General features: G+C 38.6%; 1 protein-coding gene across 6 annotated transcripts in view; it reads right to left on the bottom strand.

Moving 5' to 3' along the window:
• Positions 1-23954, bottom strand: part of HDAC9 (histone deacetylase 9) — a 450604-nt gene that overhangs the window by 264991 nt on the left and 161659 nt on the right. For 2 of the 6 annotated variants that reach the window (XM_041466346.1, XM_041466345.1), the window contains exon 3: positions 5015-5077. In XM_041466346.1, coding sequence (XP_041322280.1) covers positions 5015-5077 — 63 coding nt within the window. Of the gene's footprint in view, positions 1-5014; positions 5961-23954 lie in introns of those variants that run through there. The other 4 variants (XM_041466340.1, XM_041466344.1, XM_041466343.1 and 1 more) reach the window with 4 other exon arrangements.

Below are 23954 nucleotides of genomic sequence, written 5' to 3'. Positions count from 1 at the left end.
CTGTGTGTTTGAGTGCACTGCAAACCAATACATGTTATAAAGCCAAACAGCTAAAGCAATAAACGACTGAAGTAAAAAGCTGTTTTCCAAAAAAGAGATTTATTTCAACACACTGAAGAGAGGAGAGCTAGTGTCCTAGCACCAGCACTAGAGAACATCTGTACAAAATGCAGTGTTTAATGGTCTCTGAAAAGCACTGAGAGAGGTTTTGAAGCAATGTTTTGCATAGTTTTTTATTTACTTTCCAGCTCTTCTAATTTGCTATTCTTGTCAGTCTTGTACTTTGAATTTCAGGCTTTTCTCACAACCTATAAATATACCTCCTAATACAAAGCAAGACCATCAGGTAACCACATAACATCAGAAGCTGCAACCAACACAAAAGTAGGAAAAGGCAATGTTATAACATTAGTTCTTACAGCATTAGACACATGAAATTGGAAACATTGGCCTGTATTCAATGTTGTCTCAAACACAAAACAGAAAAAGCAGCTTACTTCCATTTTAGCATGTTTTTGTTCAACTGAATTCACAACTAAAGTTTTGTCCAGCATACATTGCAGGGCAAAGCCTTTACTCAGAATCAGTGAGACTGTAACTGAGACTGTAACTACACAAGACCTGCAGGTCTATGTTGCTTGTTTCTTCTCATTGTATTGACTGTAATGGCTAAGGCCTTACACTTCCCTAACAATTAATTAAAATATTTCTGCTACTATTATGACCAACCAGATTATCTTGTACCTTGCCTTTACAAAAGGCATTGAAAAAGCTGCTCTGGTTGTTATCCAAAACTTCCCTATGCTGAATTTCCACACTCAATTTTTTCATTACTCTGGAGCTCAGCACATCTATTCTCATTCTTCCTGCTCTCTCCAAAGTGTTACTGCCTGAGATACCATAAATGAAACATTTGGTATCCGTAAGAAGTTTATGTTACCTGATTCAGATACACAAATATGTCAAGTTTTTCATGAGTATCAGAGCAAAACTTTAAATGAACTTGCTTTTTCCAGGTTCTCCACAGGAAAAGGTGAGCAGGTAAAGGTTTTGTTCAGGAAAAAAAAAAAAAAAAGAAGAAAAATATGGGAGAGCAGATACCAAAGAACTTTCCCTGAAGGCAATATAAATCCATGTGTAAAGCAAACCCCATGCATGCAAGGTCATGCAGACACATGACAGAGAGAACATACAGGACAAACTGTGCGCACTGGGGTTTACTGAGGGAAGATTGCTCATGAGCTCCTGTCAACCCACGTACAGCACGATGCATGCAGCAGTAATTCTGTCATTTATATTCAAGTGACACAGTTTACATTTCCTCACTGGCGCAGAGAATAAACACTCACTACATTCACTTGCGACACCTGTGAAATTGAAGGTATTTTACAAGCTTGTAGGTAGATGAAGCCAATCAAATTAATCATTCTGAACCATTACATCCCCTTCAGAATAGTTTTGCTCTATTGATTCATGGTTCTGACTGGTATCATTTACTGTGTTTCACAGAAGGATTAGCTGACATAAGCAGGATTGTGTAACTTGCTCAGGTCACCTGTCAGCTCATTGACAAGACAAGCATTAAGCTCACTGTCTCCTTGAACTCTTGGTTTTTCAACGGAACAGCTTTGGGCAGGAAGCAGAGGATGCCTTATCCAATAAGGAGGAATTCAGGCAGGGTACTGCAAGGCTGTGCATGAAGATATGGCCAGTGGGGAAGACTTAACAACCTTACCCTTTGAAAAATCAGAGCTGTATATTAAATCACCAAAAGTTGGCATTACTTCCTGAAGTCCCACACCTACAGATAGCAGCATCGGGTAGGTCCTTCCTTCTCCTTCACACAACTACCATTTATTTAAGAAATATAGTCTTGCATCAGTTATTTATTAACTACATTTTAATGAGTGTTTTTCCCATGGACTGTGCTGCACCAAATGCTTTTTTTCAAGGACTTTCAGTTTATTATTTGTACTGTGAAAAGATCAGAGGCCATGAGCCAGAGACTGATTGTTAGAATCCACTGTGGCACTGAACACACATGCAAATTCAGTCTTTTTTGTGTAAGGTAAAAGGGACATAATAGATAAATATTAATTCCAGGTAAATAAGAGGGTTTAGATACCAGATTTATATTGTAAATGTGAAGTTACAATAACTATGGTACCAAATAAGAATACATTAACATCACTTTCTCATATAAAGATGCAGAGCGCTTGCTGCTGCATTTTACAGCAACAGTACCATATGGGAGAATTTAGTTCAGTCTTCTCAAGACAACTGAAACTGCTCTCTGCAGTAAGGTGTAGGTGTCTGCAAATTACACAGCTTCTTGAGTCAGCGCTGATCTAGATTGCTCCATTCATAATTAGACTTTTGATTGGTACCTATCCAGATCATCTCATTCATAGTATGACTTACAAGCAAGGATGGAGACAGACAGGAAAGGCAGTAATTGAGGGAATACCAGGAGAACTGAGTCTCATGTCAGAAGTATTTCCTATGTCTGCTCTTGTCAGAAATTTCTTAGACATCTTGCTTTGCAAATCCAATTCATTAAGCAGTGAACTTGTCCTCTTTGAGGATCTCTCCAGCCCAGCTTAAAATCAGTTGCATAATATATGTGCATTGTATCTGGATACCAGCAAAACTAAAAATCTGACTGTTGTTTTCTGTTTTAACTTATTCTTGAAGACTTTGGAGCAAGCACATCGATGGTGCAAATCACAAACTTTTATGGATCTGTTATTTTCTTAACTCCGTGTTACCTTTTAAGCTGAGTATAAATCACGTACATTTAAGAGAAGATAACTTTAAAGTAAGAGCATTGTGAAAAGGAAAATTCAAATGACTGTTTCTGGCTTCTCCAAATGCTAGTGCATACTGTCATACCAAAGCTATTTCTTTCTTCCCTATATGTATCATAAATGGAAACAATGAAAAGTTACCAGAACTGATCCTGTAAGATGCTGAACATGCGGGAGATGAAGGTAACCAAGAGCAGGTTTCATATGACATGAACTGAAACTGCAGACTATGTCAACTACTTGTAGTCTAGCTGCATATTTTAAAGACCAACTGAAACACAGAGGAATGTTTTATGTTCCACAGAGTATATATATATATACTTAAACATTTTTTTATCTGGATAATATTGAATAAGGTTTTGTGAGGATTTCTTTTCGTCTAAACCTCCCCTCCACTCTACTTGGCACTACAGGTGAAATTGTGTATGCTATATGGACTTACTTAATGTGTTATCAGACACAAATCAACTGTTACATGATATTCCTATTTCCAATGAAGACAAGCAGAGATATAAACTTGCAGAAAATCACCTCCTTTTCCTGAGTTTCAAATTAAAAAATTGCTATTATATTAGTTGGCAGTTAGAGGGTAGCATAGTGAGACAAACCTCCCAAATTTTCGCTTGTGAACCATTAATTTCAACTTGACTTAGTACTAAAAAAGACCCAACAACAATAAAAAAAAAAAAAGGAAAACAGGAGGGACAGGATGCAATCAGCCTTATCTCTAACCAATTTAAAAGCACTGGACACCTGTTGAGCTGTTCAGGAAAACTAAGGAAACAAAACAAAGCAAAGCAACAATTCTTGAACAAGAGGTTGACACTGTAGATGGCTTTGCAGAAGAACTGTAACACTTCCAGAAAAACTTTTGCTCTTACCCACAGTCTTTGCTAGAGCTTTGCTGTTCAAAATTATAAACATGCCTTCATCTGATTTGTGTCCCTGACAAAGGAGCTGAAATTGGTGATCAACAACCTAAAATTATATGTCAGAAAGGAGAACAAGTAAAACTTCTAGCTCTTTTCCTACAAAGGAGGAAAATAAACAGTTTAAAAATGAACAGACATAGGCTCAGTGTACTGAGAGAGGTAATATGTGAAGAAAGGTATGGTCTACACACATAATTATCTTTATAAATTGAGGTCATTCAAGTTTTAGGAAAGAAGAAAAAAAGAAAAGAAAAAGAAAAAAGAAAAAGAAAAAGAGGCACAAACTAAGACTAAAATACATGCAAATAATTCATCCTGCATTCCACATATGGATCTGCTATAAAACTAGCACTTTCTGAAAAACAAAGTAAGAAACCTAGGTTTAAATAGACATAAACTGGAAAACACTGTGCCTCAATATATAAGAGTTCCATCCCAATGAAAACTGTACTGGAATTAACTTTAGGAGAGAATAGGCAAGAGTAGACAACCTGAAATGTTGATGTATTTAGCCCATCTAAATTGAATGACAATGATTCTTTCAAGTCAATTTATCCTCAGTAGCAGGTGTCAAACACAGCTAGGAAAGAAACTAGAAAACACAGGGGTAGCTGTGAGGAAACATACAAGAGGAAACATGCAGTGCTCTTTCAGAGCAGCTTTGAAATACCTCCATGAAAAAACACATCCAATTCACATCTCAGTGAGTCGTTACCTGTAACTAGCATTGCCAGGTTCACAAATATTTTTAAAGTAACAAAATAAACCATGCAGTTTAAAGACATTTTGCAATAGCACTGTAATGAAAGGAGAAAGGTATTGTTATAAAACACCCTTCATATGCAAACTAGAGAAAAGGAAACTCACAGAAAGAGCAAATCCTGTTTACAACAGACATATGACTAGAATTGCTTATGAGGGGCTCTAAATGCAGCCTCCTGACAAGGTCTGTCTGAGGAAGCCTCTTCCTGTGAACAAGCCTCCACCATGAGCCCCATTTTGCAATCACGCAACAAAACAAACAAGGAAACCCAAACTCGACTTCAGTTGTGAGCATTTTGCTGCATCTGGAAAGCAGCAGACCAAAGGAGACAAACTCCTCGCAAAAGCAGCAGCAACTGCAATCTAAAATGCTTCCAAAATTATATAACAACAACTTGGATAAAACACACAAAAATAAAGTCACTTCTTGAAAGGAAGGGTTTTTTTCTTGTCATACTAGGCTATATGTTCCCGGTCAGCCACTCAAGTCTAAGGCACGGAGCTGTCTCTTACCTGAGCTGATCATACTGTGCATTCTTTGCTGAGCCAAGAGCTGTTCACGTCCAGAAACCCCATCTGAGGAAAAACACGATTCACTCTCGTAAATTGTCTGCAGCATATTCCAACTGGTCTGCACTTCAGCTACACAAGAGATTCATCACTGCACTTGCACATAGGCTTCGGGCACGACCCTCTGCGGTCCTACCTCCTTCAGCGAGGGTCGTGAGATAATACGCTTCAGCAATTAGCAGTGTTTAAGCATTTGCACAAGTATCTATGAGGAGAAGGAAAAGCCCAAATCCACCGTCGGCAGCCCCCGCCCGCAGGAAGGGAGCGGTGAGCGTGCGGGGGGCTGAGCGCTGCCGAGTTTGAGCAGTTGCGTTCGGGCAGCCAGCGGCAGGTGGAAGAAGAAATGAAGAAATATCTCTGCGCTTTGGGCTTCCTGGCAGGGCGGGGAGGGGGGGAAACTGCCTCTAACAAACCATCAAACCGAATAAGCCACCTTTCCAGGGACCCGGAGCCGCGGAGGGTTTAACCGAGCTGACCCCAGGCTAGCCCCGCGTTGCCGTGCCCGCGCCCCTCTCCGCTCCCGGCCGGCTGTCCCTCGGCCAGGCGGCTGGGCGAAGTTGGCGGGAGCAGCAGCGATAACTCATTTGCATTTGAATTGACACCCTCGTGGCCCAGCGGCGGCAGAAATAGAACAATGGCCGGCCTGAGCCAAAAATAGGTCAAGCATGGCCGGGTGATTGGAGCCTGCATTAATGCGTTTAAAAATACCACAGCAAACACAGCTGTCCAGTCTCCGTCTTTCAAACTGCCGCCCGTCCTCTGCGCGCCGCCCGGCCCCGGGCTCAATTAACCCCTTCCCCCTTCCCAGCCCGTGTCAGTGGGGATACGCCAGGGAAGGGGCAGGGGAGGCAGGAGTGGGACAGGGATGGTCCTCGCCCGGGACTTGCGCCCCTCTCCCTCCTCACCCTCCCCCGGGGAGTGTTTGGTGAAAAGAGAGCAAAACGCCACGGCCTCTGCCCGTATCGGTCCTAAAATAACGCTGGGAGGTTTTGCTGGCGATGTGGTTTCTGCCTCGCCCACGCGCAGCCATCCTGCTGTTCTATTTTTGCTGCCCGTTTCTCTGGCTACGCCACAGTTGGCTTTGGCAGGGGAGGGAGCCAGGCGGCCGCCAGCTCCCGGCAGGACCCGCAGCCGCCGCCGGAGAGGCGATTCTGCAGCTAATCGGGCCGGGGGGAGCAGGAGGCGGGGGCAGAGGTCCGTGCGGACCGGGTTTTGGACGTGCGGCTATAAGCAGCCTTTCCGTATTTAGCATGCTTCATGTAATTCTTATAGTAAGTCACCGGTTCTGGCACAGCATGTTAGACACGCTTACCGACTATGCACTATTTGGTTGACTTGCTAAAATTTGGAGAGAGGCTGAGTAGTTCGCACTTATTTTTAGAAGCATTAGGCAATTTACACAGCGTCTTTTTCAGTTCTTCAAGATGATGTGGTTTCAGAAGAGCAGCTTTTGACAGCGTATCAGACAACAGCACCATGCTCCTCTGTGGTTTGACAAGTTTCACACATGTGAAGCCCGTTTTTCATACTGGTATTTCAAAAGTTGCATCTCATTTGATCATTAATATACCTATACACAGATAACTTTCATTTCAGTGTTACAGACAGTACTTTACTTCTCAGAGTCCTACTCTGCCTTACAACCCTTTTTACACAGTGACCAAAGCCTATTGCTGCCTATTGCTACAGCAGCTTGACTACTCTCCTACCAGAATTATAAGTCTGCTCCCATGTTCCTGCTCTATGGGAGCAACAGTGGCCACTGGGATGTGATTCCTCACCATAATCAAGAAACCAGCACAGAAGCTGTGTTGGAGCTTTCTAGAAATCCACAGAATTCTCAACTATCAACATAATATTTTGCTCCTGAAGACACAAGAATTCTCCCGGTATCTGGGGCTCTCTTATGCCTTTTGGTGAAGAATCTTCTGTATGCTTACATGGCAGATCAAAGCTAAGGGCAGTACATTTTTTAATACACTTCTCACAACTGTGTTACCGAATAAAAGATTCCCAATAACAAAGTACTGTGACACTCCTGCGGTGTTTGGCTACTTGATGGCACCTAGGAAGTCTGTGGCTCAAGTCTTCCCATCAACCCAAACCTTTTCTTCTTCCATGTGCCAAATCATCTGGTCCTGAGACTTAACCGGAGAGTTAAGTCCTGCCCCCTGGACAGGGAGAGACCGCAGCAGCTGGCAGCAGCTGGGTTTTCCCTGCAGAATCCTCAAGTTAGTACCTATCACTTCTTGCTACCCTGCTGTCCTTGGCAGCTCTCTTCCCTACTGAGGAAGCATGAGGCCCTGCAGACGGCATTGCACCCAGCTCTGCAAAGGGCCATGAGCAGGGGCAGGGGCACTGGCAGCACAGTGGCAGGTAGGGCGTTACAGTGCAAGATTTCAGGTGAGCACAACACTTACCATTGCATAATTAGTTGCTGACAGTTTGGTATCATAAACATTTTCTCTGGAAAATAAAAATACCCCAATGTTTTGTGGGAAATATGCGGCCTTTCCACGGTACAGAGCAGTTTAACACAGTGCAAGAGGCATCACTGGCAGAAACAGAAATCTCCTCTAATGAAAAAAAAGCTTTTTATAGACAGAAGTAAATAGAAAAAGTGGAATTGCTTATGCCCTTCAGCCAAACAGAACATGACGCTGTTTGGTGATTCAGCGCCTCAAAATAATCAAGTTTCATATTACAGGGAAACACGGGAGGAATAAGTTAAAAACAGGTCAGAACATGGAAAACTGTGGAGTGTGGGATCTGGTATTAGGTACCCATATGTGTTTATAACTTCTTATATATGCAGCTGCGTTTTAAAAGATAGTGTTCACAGCTCTAAATGACTTCAAATACTTCAGTAACTAAAAGCAAACTGTATTCAAGAGCAGAAAATGTACATTTAGATATTTAGCTGCAAGTGTTCTTAATCCTGACGTATATATTTTAAACTGACAGACACATAAACTGTCTTATGCTCACTAATTCACAGACCATAATAACTACAGCATTATGCTTTACATTTTAGATGATACATAAAAACTATATAAAAATATTTTACTTATGAAATCAGTCACCACAAAGGTAGGGTTTTTACAACCTGAATTCTTCCGACTTATTTTGACATAGTATAAGCCTACTTTGGTATGTCCTTAGGTTTAAAACACACGTGTAAATCCATTTCTTTTCAACATAATATTTAAGCACATGCTCAAATTCTACTGATTGCAATAGAATTTAAACACATAGTTAAACACTTTGCTGAGTCAGCCCAGACTTTAACTGCACAATCACGTGAATTTAAAGAGCTCCTTAAGAGTCCCACAGGGGAAGGATAAAGGGTTCATGCCTGAAGAAAATCTGGGTTTTATTTTTAAAGCTATGGACGTTATAAGGTGACATTTTCATACAGGAACATAAGGGGATTTTTTCTGTTTTTTCAAATGCATTTCCTAAACTTGGAGAAGTTTAATGACGCTGGCGGTAAAGGTAAACTGCTGAAATGATTGAGTGCTGCTGAGGTGACTCTAAATGCAATCAGCCACTTTATAGAAAACTTAAGGCATGTTAGTAGCACTCTGATCTCATTATAGCATTTTCACAATGTGTTTCTCTTATTTTCCCTCTGAGTTGTTAAAAACAAATAAATATAAGGAAATTAAATCTGGAAACCACATTACTGCAACATTAAGACTAAGAAATGAAGCAGTCCAATTTGAAAGAGCTAGGATTTCTACTGCATTATTAACTCTGCAACAGTATAATTAAGTAATACTTTTGTCTTTTTTCTAAATTTTTATTTTCCTTTCAAAGTACAAACAGTAAATTACTGATTGTTTTTACCATATCTCATTTCTCACATGTTATTCTGGAGCATTGCCTTCATTGATATTAATAATTTAGTTTCAACTTTTGCAGTTTTCTTAATTGTAAATGAATACTTGCATAGGTTATTTTATCATATTGCTCAATTGTAACACATAAATATTGAACACATTAAAAAAAGAGATGTTCTCTAGCTTCTAGTCATATGCTTAAATGAGGACATTGCAGTCTTACAGGTGTCCCATTCAACCTTTTTTCAGCCTGCTTTTCATTTGGCAAGTGAAAAGGCAGGGAGTAATAACATGCATCAATGTCAAACAATTCATAAACAAGTGGGAGCTAAATTAAGGTTGCATGAGTAGAATTAAATTTGGCCTATTTCAGTACTGAAGGTTTGAGTTCTAATCTTTGCAGCCTAAAGACTTCCTAACTATTTTTGTGTATCCAATCACTGGGATTAAAAAAAAAAAAAAAAAAAAAGGAAGAAAAAAATTAACTATTGTACAGAACAGATGTTTCTGAAGCCACAGTTCATTAGATACCATTAGTACCACGTGAAACCCAAACATCCAGCATAAATTACTACAGCTTATGCTAGAGGATTAACCATGTTAACGAACAGCAAAAGACTATTACCACAGAGAAGCAGATGGTTTGGGAGCAGCAAGAAATCAAGGGAGATGCTGTAATGGCCTGGTCCTGCTCCCTCTTGGAACTAAGGGACCATATTCCAAGTGCCTGGAGGAGTTAAAATGGATTGCTTAATCCATGTGCTTTGGTTAGAAATACCAAGTACAGGAATGTTTCCAACCAATTCTCTGTGTAGCAAGCCTTGGCATTGCCTGTGCAGGAATACATGGTGCTTTTCTTTGCAGGGCTGGGAAACCATGTGATAGACATTTTTTAAGTGAGGAGAAAACTGCAATTCTAGTGTTTTAGCTCAATTCAAGCTTCAAAGGAATTTTCTGGGACAAAGAAAGGCATATCTGTAGCTTTAGGGGATTTTGTGACAAACAATGGGAGAGTAAAACTTCACAAAGTTCTGAGGATAAGAAGTGCTATGTAAGATAAATGTATGGCTTTCTTATCATCTCTTGTATAAGAATACAAAGAGTCTTGCATCTTTCTCATGCAAATTAGCTCAGGGGTTTTGTAACTAGTTGATGACATCACTTCTTTCTCCTCAAAGTACAATTTTTTGTTCACATAAAAAAAGAAATTTACTAGAAATTAAGTCTTAGACTCAGGACACCTCAACAGCACATAGTTTATTATAAGCACAAGGCTTGAGTTAAGCATATGCTTAATGGCTTCATAAATTAAACCTTTCTGAATCACAAAGCTCAAGTAATAAAAAGACCATTTTACACTAATATAGAGCTATGTAGTAAATAAATATTTAAGTTAGGGAAAACATACAAAATTAATTTATTCTGTTGACAAAGTTGTTTATCAGGTTGGAACTAAAAATCTCCATATTTTGTGGCAAGACTGAGGTAAATTGCACATAAACAACACAAGGCAAAGCAACATCAGATAAATGACAAATAAATGCCTCAGACCAGCAAAGCACTTTGTCCCTTTTATGCCATTAATGAGTTTAGAGAAGATATGAGCAATATGAGATTTCCTATCTCTTCATGGCTATGCCCACCTTCCTTAGAGAGACACTAGAGCCGTGCCTGCTGCTCCTGGCTCCACCAGGCACACCTGGGTGCACATGCACTAAGGAACCCTGGAGCACATCACCTGGGACAGCTGCCAATATGTTCAGCATCCTCGAGGCGTTTCAAGCTTGTTGCACACCTGATGAGCAGACAATCTGTGCCTCCATGCAGGGTTTTTTACTGCATGGGTAATCATGGGTAGTCTGGCAGGTCAGATCTCCTGGTCACTGTTCCTGGACAATAGGCTACTAAATCCCTATTGCTGGAAAACCAATACGAACACCATCTCTAGCTTGTAATATATGCCCGGGTTTGAGTGATTTTTTTTTTTTGGATTTAAGACAAGAAATATAGGCCATGCATGCTGCCTGGAGAATTGTGGAAACCAATGGCTATGCAAAGGATTTGGAATCATAGCAGAAGACAGCCAACCAAATACAAACTCCTAGGATTACACCAGGACAAAAAAGGCTAATAAAATACTTGGAAATATAACAAGTTTGTACTGAATAACAGCAGTAAGATTATATAGATATCACAGAATATCTTGGGGTACTGTAACTTCTCCCAGTATAAATACTTGAAAAAGAATGCTGAAAAACTGAGTATGGCAAGGCATGCCACATGCATAAAATAGGTTTGGAAAACCTATGAAAACTGGAAACCTAAAGACCTGTGATACTAAATTTATTGATGAAGCTCAGGGGTGGCTTGGCATTGTCTACAATACACAGGGCAAGATGTCCAGTGGGATAGTAAAATGTTCTTTCTTTTAAGAAATAAGGCCTTAAGAAAAATCCATTGATTAGAAAAATTCAAGCCAGAGGTGGACATGCATTTTAAGTATGCTTCAAACACTGCAGCAACTTCCAAATGAGCTTGACATCAGTATTGACCATGTCTCTGAAAAGAAACTTTAACAGTTCTGTATGTCAAGCTTAAGGCAACTTTTGTTGTAGAACTCCAAGACAGGTTTTATCTCATGAGTGTAAAAAGGTCAGATCATGTGGGTAGAATTATAGAATTGCTTTGCTTTAAAAAGATCTCTAAGATCATTGAGTCCAATCATTAAGGTAAATATGTCCAAGTCCACCAGCCAGTTCCCACTTCAGGTACCTTCAACACTAGTAAGAACTACTAAATATTGCTGAATTGATGAAATTGATGGAATAATACATTCCATAGTAATATATAGGAATCTAAACTAATTATTCCTACATCAGAAAAAAAATTATTATTTTAAATCATCCTCTCCTGAAAAGCAGAAGCTTAATTTTTGTTTTGTCCTTTTTTTTTATTTTTATCCAAACTATGTTCACTTTCCTATGATACTGGAAAAATTTTTACAAGAGTAGAAAAATGGAGTGCACTGTAAATTACTTGGGAAAAAAGGCTTTAAGGGGAAAAAAAAGAACCCACAAAATGTTTGTTTCATTTTGCTATTCAAAGCTGCCCTTTTACATCAAATAATTAGATTTCAAAAATAGGGTCTTTCTAAATACAGGCTTGGATTAATGAAGTGATGAGGTGGCTTTACATAATATATTACAAGCAGATTATAAAGCTATAGCAGATTTATAGCAGATTTATAGCAGATAGATACCAATTTGTAGACTGGAACAATTACTCTTTTAATTTTTTTTTAAAAAGATGTTTTCTTAAATTTAAAATAAGTTAAAATTAAGTCAGACAACTGTCACTACAAGCCACTGGAAGCTTGGCCAAGAAAAAAACATTTTACATACAGCACTACAAAGGGTCTCCTTTAAAGTGTGGGCCAAAGAATGGACCTGAGATAGCAGACCATGTGCTTGGCTGTGGGCACGCACCAGTTTCTCCCACTGTGCTGCCTGCTTGGATTTCCTTCCTCTGCCAGCATCTCCACCCCTCACAGGGGAGCATTCAAGCACATGGAGAAACAGCGTTGGATGCACAAACATGCCCCTGAGAGCAGTAACAAATTGACCACTGCTGCGCTCTGAAAAGGTCATGTCTCATACTGGTCAATAATGCTGTTATGAAACCTCACAAAATCCTCACGGTTAGCTGGGCCAGGATGGCAACAATCCTCTTCTGGGTTTTTTTCAAAATGTTTCAGTGAACCCAGATCCAGTTTTCATCTAATTTTCTTTATGCTCTTGAACTTTCATAAGGAATAGATCTGCAACCCAAAATGGAATCAATATTCACCAGCTTGGGAGCTGATTTTACACTGCTGGTGAATTTGGGGCAATGTTAAAAGGATGAAACTGTGACTTCATTGGGTAAACTGTAAATATTTTGCCTGACTTCAGCAGAACCAGCATTCCTTCTGAGGAGCAATATGATCTTAATTTTCTGTAACAAATTTATAGATTGCAAAAGAGGAGGAAAAATCAAAATACAATTGAAAGCAAGGTTTCATAACTCTGAAATGAAAATTACAACACTTTCCAAGTAAATATAACCTCTCCCTTTAGCTGAGCAAACCACTGTGAAAATCCTTTGAAAATCTTAATACAGCTACTTACTGCAACTGAAAATACCTTTACACTATGTAAAGGCAGTATGTGCTATGTACAGTACATACTATGGCACTGCCAAAATGTGCCACAAACTCGATTTTTGTAAATACAGGCATCCAACTGGTAATCCTAAGGCCAAACCACCCCTAAGAAGACTTTTATCCATCCTTCAAGCTGATTTAGCCAAATCTTGCAATGTTCAGTTTGCTAGGCACTTGATCCCACAGAATGGAGGGGGAAGCCACAGCAAATTCCCAGAAAATTCCCAATTCAGCAGGCAGATTTGGGCAGCTGCTGCTTCCATGTGTCCCTCATCTGCCCCATCTCTGGCTTAAAGGAGAAAGATGTGGGTGCTCGAGCTCTCAAGGACAAGGGACAAGGCTGGTCCCAAGCTCTAGTTTCCTAGAATGAGAACTGTTCACCTCCCAGACTCTTCTGAGCCTCAAACCATTGTGCAATGGCTAAAAACTTGCACAGGTCAGAACTGATAATTTGCATTAAAAGTGTGGGGGAGCCTGAAGACAATACCCTGAATCCAGGTTCAGACAATACTCCCATTCTAATAAAATTCAATCAGATATATTTATGTCTTGCAAAGAATCTGGAAGGGGAAGGCTCTTGTAATAGCTTCAACCCTAATTGCTGCTGGGAAAGGGCAGTCCAAAAATGAAGTAAAAACTGAAAGATAACTAGCTAGTGCTGGATTCCCAATGCCACGAGCAGAGAAGACAGACTATTTTCGATGACCTTAAGCTTCTGACCATTCAAAATGTCGGATCAAACTTGGGCTCAAGGCCTGTTCTAAATATATCATAGCAGTCCTCCATGCACTTCATACCTTCCTGATTGGTAGTTGAGAGAACAGGGTGACAGGGCAGGTGATAATGGCAGGAAAATAACACCTTTCAGCCAACAAATCCAAGGATCTGCACTGCCACAAGCCAGGTCTCACACAAGTTGTCGGTCACAGATGGGCTGGTCTGTGCACTTTATTTCCAGCCCCTTCTCCTCTTGTTAAAGCACTTGCCAGTGAAATCAACTGCTAGGTACATTTCAGTACTAAGTACAGAGCTTTGGATTTTTTTTTTTAATCTGAATATAATCCAAACAAAGTGTTTTGATTAGTCTATGAAAAAAAAAAAAAAAAAGAGTCCATTTTCAGCAGCCCACAAAATCATGCTATATGCAGGACAAATGGCAGTCTTGGCTAAAAGTATCCAGGGACAAAAGCTAGACAGATCAAGATGGCATGTATCACCCGTGGACTTAGTCCACAGGAATGAGTAAAGAAATCACAACCCAGATTGTCTTTCATATTATTCTCCATCTTCACTCCTTACCTCTGCCAGAATTCCAGAAAAAAAGAAAAGCTAAAAAGCTGGAGGCAGAAAACTTGGGCAACTAAAAATTGAACATACAGTCAGCAAATGGTTTACTTGCCGTGACTTAGCAGCTTTCCACATCTCAGAAGACAAAGGATGATAACTAAAGCCATGAGACTGGTTTCGTGTTATCTGAAAAAGGGGTGCAGCAAAATTGGGCACCGCCTTAACTAAAAATAGATGTGCTGTAATAATAGGGTTGAAAAACCCCACATGAGTTAATTACCAGTGTGATGAAACAGGCTTCAGTTTGGTCAAGCTTTATTTTTTATTTTAATTGCCAGTAAGAATGTTTCTAAAAATAACATCCTTGTGTTTTATAATATTAATTTGCTTACCATTCTAAAGAAATGCTTGTCTTCATTTTTGGACTGTACAGAAATGTGACAACTTTGCATTTAAGGAATAATTTACTTGAAGTAACACAGCAGAGCTGGTTTTATTCAGAAACTTCAAATAAAATGCTACTGTAAACTATTTAATCACACGGTTTTCTTTCAATCACTATTTACAGGCATACAAAGCACATTTCTCATAAAGACATTATATGTATAAACCTCCTATGTATGTGTGTGTGTGTGTGTGTGTGTGTGTGTATAAAAATTTAAACAGATTTAAAGTACTTTCAGCTACTGGTGTCACACGCCACAGTTGAAATACTAAAGTGTGAGTACATTAATGTAAACAACAACAACAAAAAATCTAAAAGGTACCTAAGCAAATGTCTCGTTTAAAACATGTGATGATTGACTATTTTATTGATTTGAGCCCTAAATCATTGTATGTACTCTTGTTCATTTACTGTCCTCTCAGATGAAGCAGAAAGCCGCCAGCAATTCAGAGAGACAGTGTGCTATTCCGGGACCCAACAGAGAATGAATAAGTTGAGAAGTTGAGCAACTAACTATATTTGTAAGGGGAAATCTCCAAGGCTTACCTACCAAAAAGAATGTGAGGCTGGAAATACACCAGGATGGTTGCCAACAGAAATATTTCATCAGTCAATCTTTTACAGTCCATGGCTCCCATTTCATTTTTTTTGCCAACTTATTTAGCACTGCAGGCACCAACAACATACAAGTTTGAGATGTGCCTTCATTTCTCACATGCTTTTTCTGGAACTCAGCTGTCTTATGATACTTTGCCTTCTGATCCAAAGACCACAGGCTTGTCACAGGATGCCACAAAGGGGTTTGTGCAGTGTGAGGAGAAGGAAAGGACAGAGGTGATCAGTAGATCATTAGTGGCTATGTACCTCCTTCAGAGTGACCTGCAACTGTGGAGGGCTGGATCAAATGATCATAGTAACTCCTTCTCAAGTGGCATTGGGAAAGAATGTATTTCTTGTGCATCAATCTGAGGACAGCCATTTCTCCAGCATCCTGAATATGACCATCCTCTAAAGAAGACTACGTGTGCTAAACAATATATTTTTGGAACATTTAAATCAAAACAGCTATTAATGCAGTCTTGGCATGGCTGCACTGCTGATCAGTAGAATGGTGTTTATTTGGATGGGATGCAGGTTTCAGTGGCAAAATCATGTTAAGGAGTTCCTTATGTGCTCCTGCTACTTTGCTGTCCTTGTTCTTATGGCAGGATTTTACACGTATTTATACATGTTATTTGAAAGGAAATCAGATCAGTTTTCCAGTATGGCTCAAAAAGCACAAACAAAAAAAAAAAAAAAAACAAGACCCCAAAAGCCCAATCACAAAAAGCAAGAACTTTTTATCCTTATGAGATCCTCTCTCTGCCTCATCAAGCCCCAAGCACAGTGGCAGAAGTTCAAAGGACTCCTGACAGTGCTATACTAATGCAGAAGTCTTATTACTAACTGATATGACAGGTATTCAAGAAGATTTGCATATCAAAGACATTGATGAATCACAGAAAACCTAAAAACCTATATGGCCATGCTAATATATATACATACACACACACACACATATACATATATATGTACACACACATATATATCTATATATATTTATACATACATAAATACATATATATTATATATATATATATATATATATATATAAAACTCCGAAAAACTTAGAACTCAAACCAGGTTTTTTTTAGAGCCTCAAGGCTCTAACAATTTGTAGCCATGCTGGTATCGATCTAAATTTCATTAGGAAAAGAAACAATTAAGGTCTCCTTTGAAAAGGAGAACAGTATTCTTTAATTAGTTTCTATACAGACCACACTATTTTCTGATGATGCAGAAAAAGGAATATTGGGTTAGACAATTTCTACAAGACTTCAGCTGATGCCTTTGCTTTTCATAGAAATTCAGATGAAATTTAGGTTACCTTAGGACTTAGACGAAGCTAATGGACTCTGGTTTCCTCTGCATCTTAAACACTTGTGTGCAAAACTCCCCTACCAGCCTGTAATTTTCCTGTCTCAGAGGAGGCAGCAATCAGTGTGCCATTTATGCACTGAGCAGACAAAGGGACATTCTCAACACTGCTGGCATCACAGGAGAGGCTGATAAACAATCCATATCATCTGGCCACCCCATTTAATAAGGTTCACATTTGTTTTTATTGTCTCTGGAAGAGAAAAGCGATACACAGGAAGGCTTGTTATGTGCTATTCTGCTCAATACACAGACTTGAAGAGCATTAATTTTGTCCATCATTAAAATTAATAATATAGTTTTCAGATTTTCAATTTACAGGCAAGATGTGATAATATCTTACCTAATCTGTAAGAGGGTACTGTATGGAAAGTACAATATCATAACCTGATTTCACATACAACACAGCAAACCAGCCTGAACATGGCTTGTGCCATTTACTGTCATTCAGGGCATGAAATAATCTATTTCTGACTCTCATGGATGACCAGTTCCCATATTTGAAAAAGTAACCTTTTTTCCTCTACCTGAAGCAATGTAATTTTTCACTGGCAGAAAGCGAGACCTGCAGCAGTTGTAGTTTGGCAGTGCCAAGAAGAAAATTTGCTTTTCATTCATGTAGCTACCAGATATATACAAAACACTACTGGACTTTTTTTAACTATTTTTCTTTCTTACAGATTTCTACTTTTCTTGTGGTAACATTCAAAAAGATGTGACATTTTTACATCTATGTATTTATTCATCATATATTTGTTAAAAGTGCCCATGAGGGATGGTTAATGAACGTTTAAAAAACCCCAAAATTGTTAGGGAACTAGGGTTGAGAGGTCTTGAGTTGCAATTGCTGATCACAGATTTCCAGTGATCAGAGATCCCATACAGCCTGTTTCAGTTCCCAATCCGTCCAATGGGAATAAACAGCAGTATGTTTCACATTACTCTTTAGAACACAAGTGCTTTAAGGATGCTCAGACATGATGGAAGTGGAGAACATACACTTTCTCTAGGCTAAAATACTTTTGCCAAACTATTTCTTCAGCACACAGTTAGCAACTGCTAATCTGCATCCTTCCACAGAGAATTGGCAACACTGATTACTACCCATGGCTGTCAATGTTTTGTAGAGCCTACATTACTTTAGATAGCTGATTATTACCAAAATAAAATTGCATTCAGCTGAAACTGTGGCCATACACACCCTGCTCCTTTTATTTCATCTCCAGCCCAGACCTGGCATGGTCAGATAGCTTTGGTCTATTTTTGGAATAAAAATATTTAAACAATGATTGACCATGATAAATTGTCTCTGCTCTCATCAACATTGAATTAACCAGTCCTCTTGATACCTTTCTCATGAGTCTGGAAATCTCATTTGCAAATAGGGTAAATATTTCTGTTAGCATGTTCTTTTCAAACTGACCAGAACAGTCTTTGTATTGTGGGACCCATTTATAAATGCAATCCTTTCCTTCTTTGTTTGCTACTCCCATCAAAAAGGCTGGTGTTTTCCAAGGGAAAAAACAATAACTGAGGACCATCTAATCTACAGTTTTCCTTTCTTGTATTAGTCTTTGTTCATTATTGCACAAACATGGCTATCCTACTGTTCTCCTTTAACTCCACCTTTCATTCACTGATAAAATGGTGACTCCCTCCATGCTTCACTTACTAAACTCTCAGACAAAATACACTTCTGAGGTTTCTACCATGTTATTCTCTTGTTTGTGAAGAAGTCTCCCAAAAGATGGCTTAAAACTCTCCTCCATAGGTCAATACAAGGATTTCAGCTCCTTTGCTCAGAAAATCACTGGCATTACCAGGTAATATGGTTCTTTTCTTCCCAATGTGACGGAGCATGGATTTATACATACAGCCAAGATATTTCCAACCAGGCTGAAAAAATTACTTGGAAGAGGCTTGTTGTGGTGATGATAAACATAAAGTGCCTCCCATCAGATAAAAGAAGGGGTTGCGGCATTGTACTACCATTGCCATTGCTCCTTTCCTGTACTGCCAGGTGCTGGGAGATATTTCACAGATTTGCCAACAGCCTGCGTTTCTACAAGAAAAATTCTTCCACTGGTCTGCTACCAGCTAAAAAAAATACCCTGTAATCATTACAATTCATATTTATTCCAAACCCAGTAATTCAGAATTCACTTCACAAGGTTTTAACTGCCATAATCTCTGCTGAATATTGAACTCAAGAAGAGATGCAAAGCATTCCTTGAAAAATGGCTCATGTCAAGCATTTATCAGCTCTGCCATTCTTTTCATGCATAGATGAATGCCTCTCTCATTTTCGTTTTTTTCTCTTGTATTTACTTTCTATAGTTTCTGCAAAGAGTGTTCCACAATCTCTTCTCCCAGAAGCTTCTGATCACTAATTTTTTGTTTTAATCTTCATCAGTCTATATTTATCACTATATTTCACACCTTTGCTTCTTCCTCTTTGATCCTTTAATAGTCATTGTGCACTGCAATTTCTTTACCTATTAACAGCCTGGACATTCTTCATTAAATCTAATTCAGAATGTGTTCTTTACTGCTTGTTTTCTTATTGTACTTGTAAACTTTCATCTTTCCTCTGTCTATAGAGATGCTGCAGGATTTGTTGTCTCAACTACTGAAATTCTCCCTCTGAGTCCTCAAATTCAAAGTAAACTTCAAACACAGACAATTTTGTCCAATTTTGTCACATCCTTTTTTTTTTTTTTTTTTTTTTTTTTTTTTTTATGGAGAGGACAATGGTGGCTGTAGTATTCAGAAATCATTTCACATTTTAAGTTTCATTGCTCTTTACCTTATGTCTCTTTTCCCCTGGAAATGTCTAGCTCTTTAAAAGCCAATAAACTGGTAGAAACCTTTCCTGTTCGCCCACTAAAATAACAGAGTTTATTCTTGAATTCAGCATTTTCATGTCATAAATTGGTGCAATCCCAACTGAAAAGGAAAGCATCCAAAAAGTGTAATTTCCTTTTGGCTCACCATGTCAAAGTAGATGTAAGCACACTGACAACATACTATAAAGCCTGTATACTTAATTTTCACCATTTGTAATCTCTCCAGAGGCAGCTTTAACCTTTGTTATATGGAAAACAGAGGTATAAAACTGTATTTTTGGCAAACATGAAACAAAGGTAGGCTTCTTATTCCATAACAGAAAACACTCTTTCCGCTGTGCACAGAAAGGCAGTTGCACCGTGAATAGAAAAGGAGGAGTGGAAGGTGTTTGCAGAAGAGGGACAGTTACTGTGCAACTTGGAATTCTGCTAGAAAAACAAACATAGAAAAATGGCACTTTGGGAAAAACCACATTGTTTATCAGTCTGAGACTGAACAAGATACAATGACTTAAAAGCATATATTCAATGTCACCAAAGAGGATGAGCTTGCAAAGTATACAGCAAAGCTTTCTGAACATAGCTAGGTCTCCAAATTTCAACAGTTTCATCATTTTTATGGATTCTTTCCTATCAAAATCTACTAAACTCTACACTTTCATTTCAAGAGTCTTTTCTTGTGGAGGGGCACTTTCTATTTTCACTTTAAGGACAACGTGCATGGATGGTGCTACGGAGACAATAGGAGACTATTTTGAAGCAGCTTTTACCTTTGCACTTACACTGACACACGACTGAAAAGAACTCACAGAACTTGTCATCCATGGATCTCAAGACTGGCACCAGCCTTCCCTTATTAGCTGAATCTTGACAAATATCAAGCAGTAGAAAGCTAAACTGCTCAAGGAGAAGATATAACATCAGCATACAAGGATTTTTTCTAAACAAAGCTCGTCTGAGTGACTCAGTTTGTTTTCATGATAAAATAAACTTTCTAGAAGTAACAATAACAAAGGAGAGTGACGTCTACCATTCTACCAGGACGTCGAGTCCTGGTGTTTACAGGTGCTTTATACCAACTAAGCAAAAAATAGCAAATAAATTACTAGGTTATATAAAAAGTAAAGCTTAAAATAACTGTAGTGAGCTAATGTTAGGGGTATGCAGTGAAGATTGGTTAATGCCTACAACGTACCATTACCTTCAGCTGTAAGATCTCCTTTATGAGCTCTACAAGTACACTAGTGGAGCTGGTGTGAAAAGCATCATCACTAAACCAGCCATCTCGCAAACTGTCCCCTTGTTTTCCATATTTCCACATATTAACTTTATATTATGTAGATTTTCCACTCTATCCTTATTTTGGGGAAATCCTGACAGTTTAGTTGCAAAAGTTCCTGGACTGCTGTGTTTTTTCTTATTTATATGAGACTAAAGAGACAGCAAAATCACCTCTTTTGAGATTTTCTCATCTTTGTTGTTTTTATATTAAATACAAGGCTACAGATATGGCTCTTGCTGTCCTAACCTCTTCCTCACATATATGGTCACATCATGTCACAAAAGATGGTGTCACATCTAAAATTAGAAACAAATCTCAACTGTGATGATTTTAACACTGAGTCTAACCTTGAGAAATGCTGAGTGCCTTCCAAGAGGTGCAGGAAAATGAGTTTGAGGGTTCTCGGCAATATACAGATTTCGCATGCAGAATAGCAAATTAAAAGCAGCAAAATAGAAAAAAATAACAAACATGCCATCCAAAGGCACCCCCCCCCCAAAAAAAAAAAAAAAAAAAGCAAAAAAAATAGAGATCAATTTAGGAAAGGTACTGTGGAAAAACAGAGTAGAAAGTGGCAGGATTAGTGCTATCCATTTATATACAATACTTGGGGAATGTTTTTTTAAAGACTAATGTACTCTTAGTTTTTAAAGTTCTATTCAAAATCTAAGCCAGTGGCTGACAGGACTAAACCTGCTTCAAATTATATTAAGCCCTGCAGATTTGACTCACAGAAAAAATAATGACATTGCATATTAAAGATAAGCCTTAAATGACCTTATTTACTTCACTATACCACCTGACAGGATCGATGAGATCACTAGCTATTTCTAAATTATCCCAGAGCACAAAGGTAAGGGGGGGAGGGGGAAACATTGAAATATGAAAAAAATAACAAAGTCAAAACTATGAAACAAACAAAACACTTCCTAATTCCAGCTATTTTGCAATTGCTTGAGTTACACTTCACATTACTTTCTGTTGTCTTTCCACTTCAAATAAAAATTTTTCACACACCTCAGTAACTAACCCCATTTGCAAATTACTCAGTATGATCAATACAACAGATTAAAAATATATATAATAATTCATAACCATAATATCATTAATAAAGGAAAACTGATATTTCACTAAACTTAAATCTTTATCAGTATCAATTTTAAAGCAAGTTAAATTGTCTACAGTTGTGGGGAAAGAAATTTTATTTACTTATGTTTAAGTGGGGATGTGTGGTTGCATGAAGCATGAAATTTCTTTTGAAAACATATACTGATGGAACATTTATGACATACAACATTTTTGCCATACATAAGATGTGCAACACATCTTACCATCACTCTTTTTATAAAGTTTGTTTACTTCAGATTACACTGCATCAAAGCCTTTCAAATGTAATTAGTATACACTTTCTGACAAGAAGTTGAATATCATATGTCCAAAGCTGAAAATGTCTGACTTCCAGGAGAAACTGTGAAAGTTGCAGCTGTATCTGATACATGGCCTGAGTACATGGCCTGAGTTGTTTTTCCTGGTAGAGTCACTGGACTTTCCTGCCACTGGCTCAAGCAGCTCTGCAGTCCACCCCTGCATCCCATGCAAAAGGGCACGTACAGCCAAGGGAAGTACATGTCTGTCTCACAGCTTGAGGCCCAGTGAAAAATCAGGACACATCTCTTTTATTTTACTTTAGTGAATATTTATGATAACTGTTATCACAGTGAATAGTGAGAAGCGCTCAAAGTAGTTGCAATACGGACAAAGAAGGAAAACTTGAAAAATCAACAAATTTAATTACTTATCAGAATACATATTTCATAAAGATATGTTATTTGAACTATATTCTCAGAGGATTTGGCTCACAACTATGGCAAGATCTGAGCTTTCATTCAAACTATAAAGCTTCTTGTACTAATGTTGGGGATTTATCTGAATTTATCTCATGGTGTGCACTGCTAGGGAAGAGGAACCTGCAGGGGAGAAGCTTTGGTGAAGATGTTTCTGTTCCAGCTTAAAAGTGGCACAGACAAGATGGAGTCAAGTATCAAATACTAACTGTTTGAGCTTTCCCAAGAAAAAGGTGCAAATTCTTCAGTCTCCTCCCTGCACTTGCAATTCGACTTAAAGGATAAAGACTTCACATCTATCGAACCCATAGGAAATTGCCTGCTGCCACCCACAATTGATAGCTCCAAAAATAAAATAAAATTTATGTCAAAGGGAAAATTTGATTGGTTGGGAGGGGGAATCAAGGAAAAAGAGAAAAAAAGTTATTTATTTCCTTTGAGAGGTTACAAATTAAAATTCACATAACACTTAGCAATGAAATATGTGTTCAATACAAATAACTGCTTTTGTTTTCCTACCTAGAGATAAGAGTTGACAGAGCAATTGTTAGTTGAATTACTGCTTCAATAAATTCTGCCACATAAACTGTTCTGTTATAAATGAAAAAAAGTAAATTTCTCTTACTGTTTCAGAAGCTTATCAAAACCGCTAAAACCCAACTTGACAATTTATTACTAAAACGAAGTAGAAGGAATGTATGAGCCTGATTTTACCACGCTATGGCATTTCAAAATCATAGAATCATAGAATGGTTTGGGTTGGAAGAGGCTTTAAAGATCATTCAGTTCCAACCCCCATGCCATGGAGAGAGACACAGGTTCCTGAGCCAGGTTCCTCAGAGCCCCATCTAACCTAGCCTTGAACACTCCCAGGGATGGGGCATTCACATGTTTGCAGGGTGGCCTGTTCCAGCTGTTCTGACAATCTTCAGAGTGAAAATTTCATCCTAATATCTAATCTAAACCTACTTTCTTTCAGTGTGAAGCTATTCACCCTTGTCCTTTCACATGCTCTTGCAAAAAGTCCCTCTCCATCTTTCCCGTACCCTTCAGGTGCTGGAAGGTCACAATTAGGTCTCCTCACAGCCTTCTCCTCTTCAGGCTGAGCAATCTCAATTCTCTCATCCTTTCCTCATACAAGAGGCGCTACATCCCTCTA

Source organism: Pyrgilauda ruficollis, unplaced genomic scaffold, assembly GCF_017590135.1.
Source record: "Pyrgilauda ruficollis isolate IOZ18807 unplaced genomic scaffold, ASM1759013v1 scaffold2, whole genome shotgun sequence".
Classification (NCBI taxonomy): domain Eukaryota; kingdom Metazoa; phylum Chordata; class Aves; order Passeriformes; family Passeridae; genus Pyrgilauda; species Pyrgilauda ruficollis.
The sequence above is the reverse complement of the archived record's forward strand: the minus strand, read 5'-3'. Positions and strand labels throughout refer to the sequence as shown.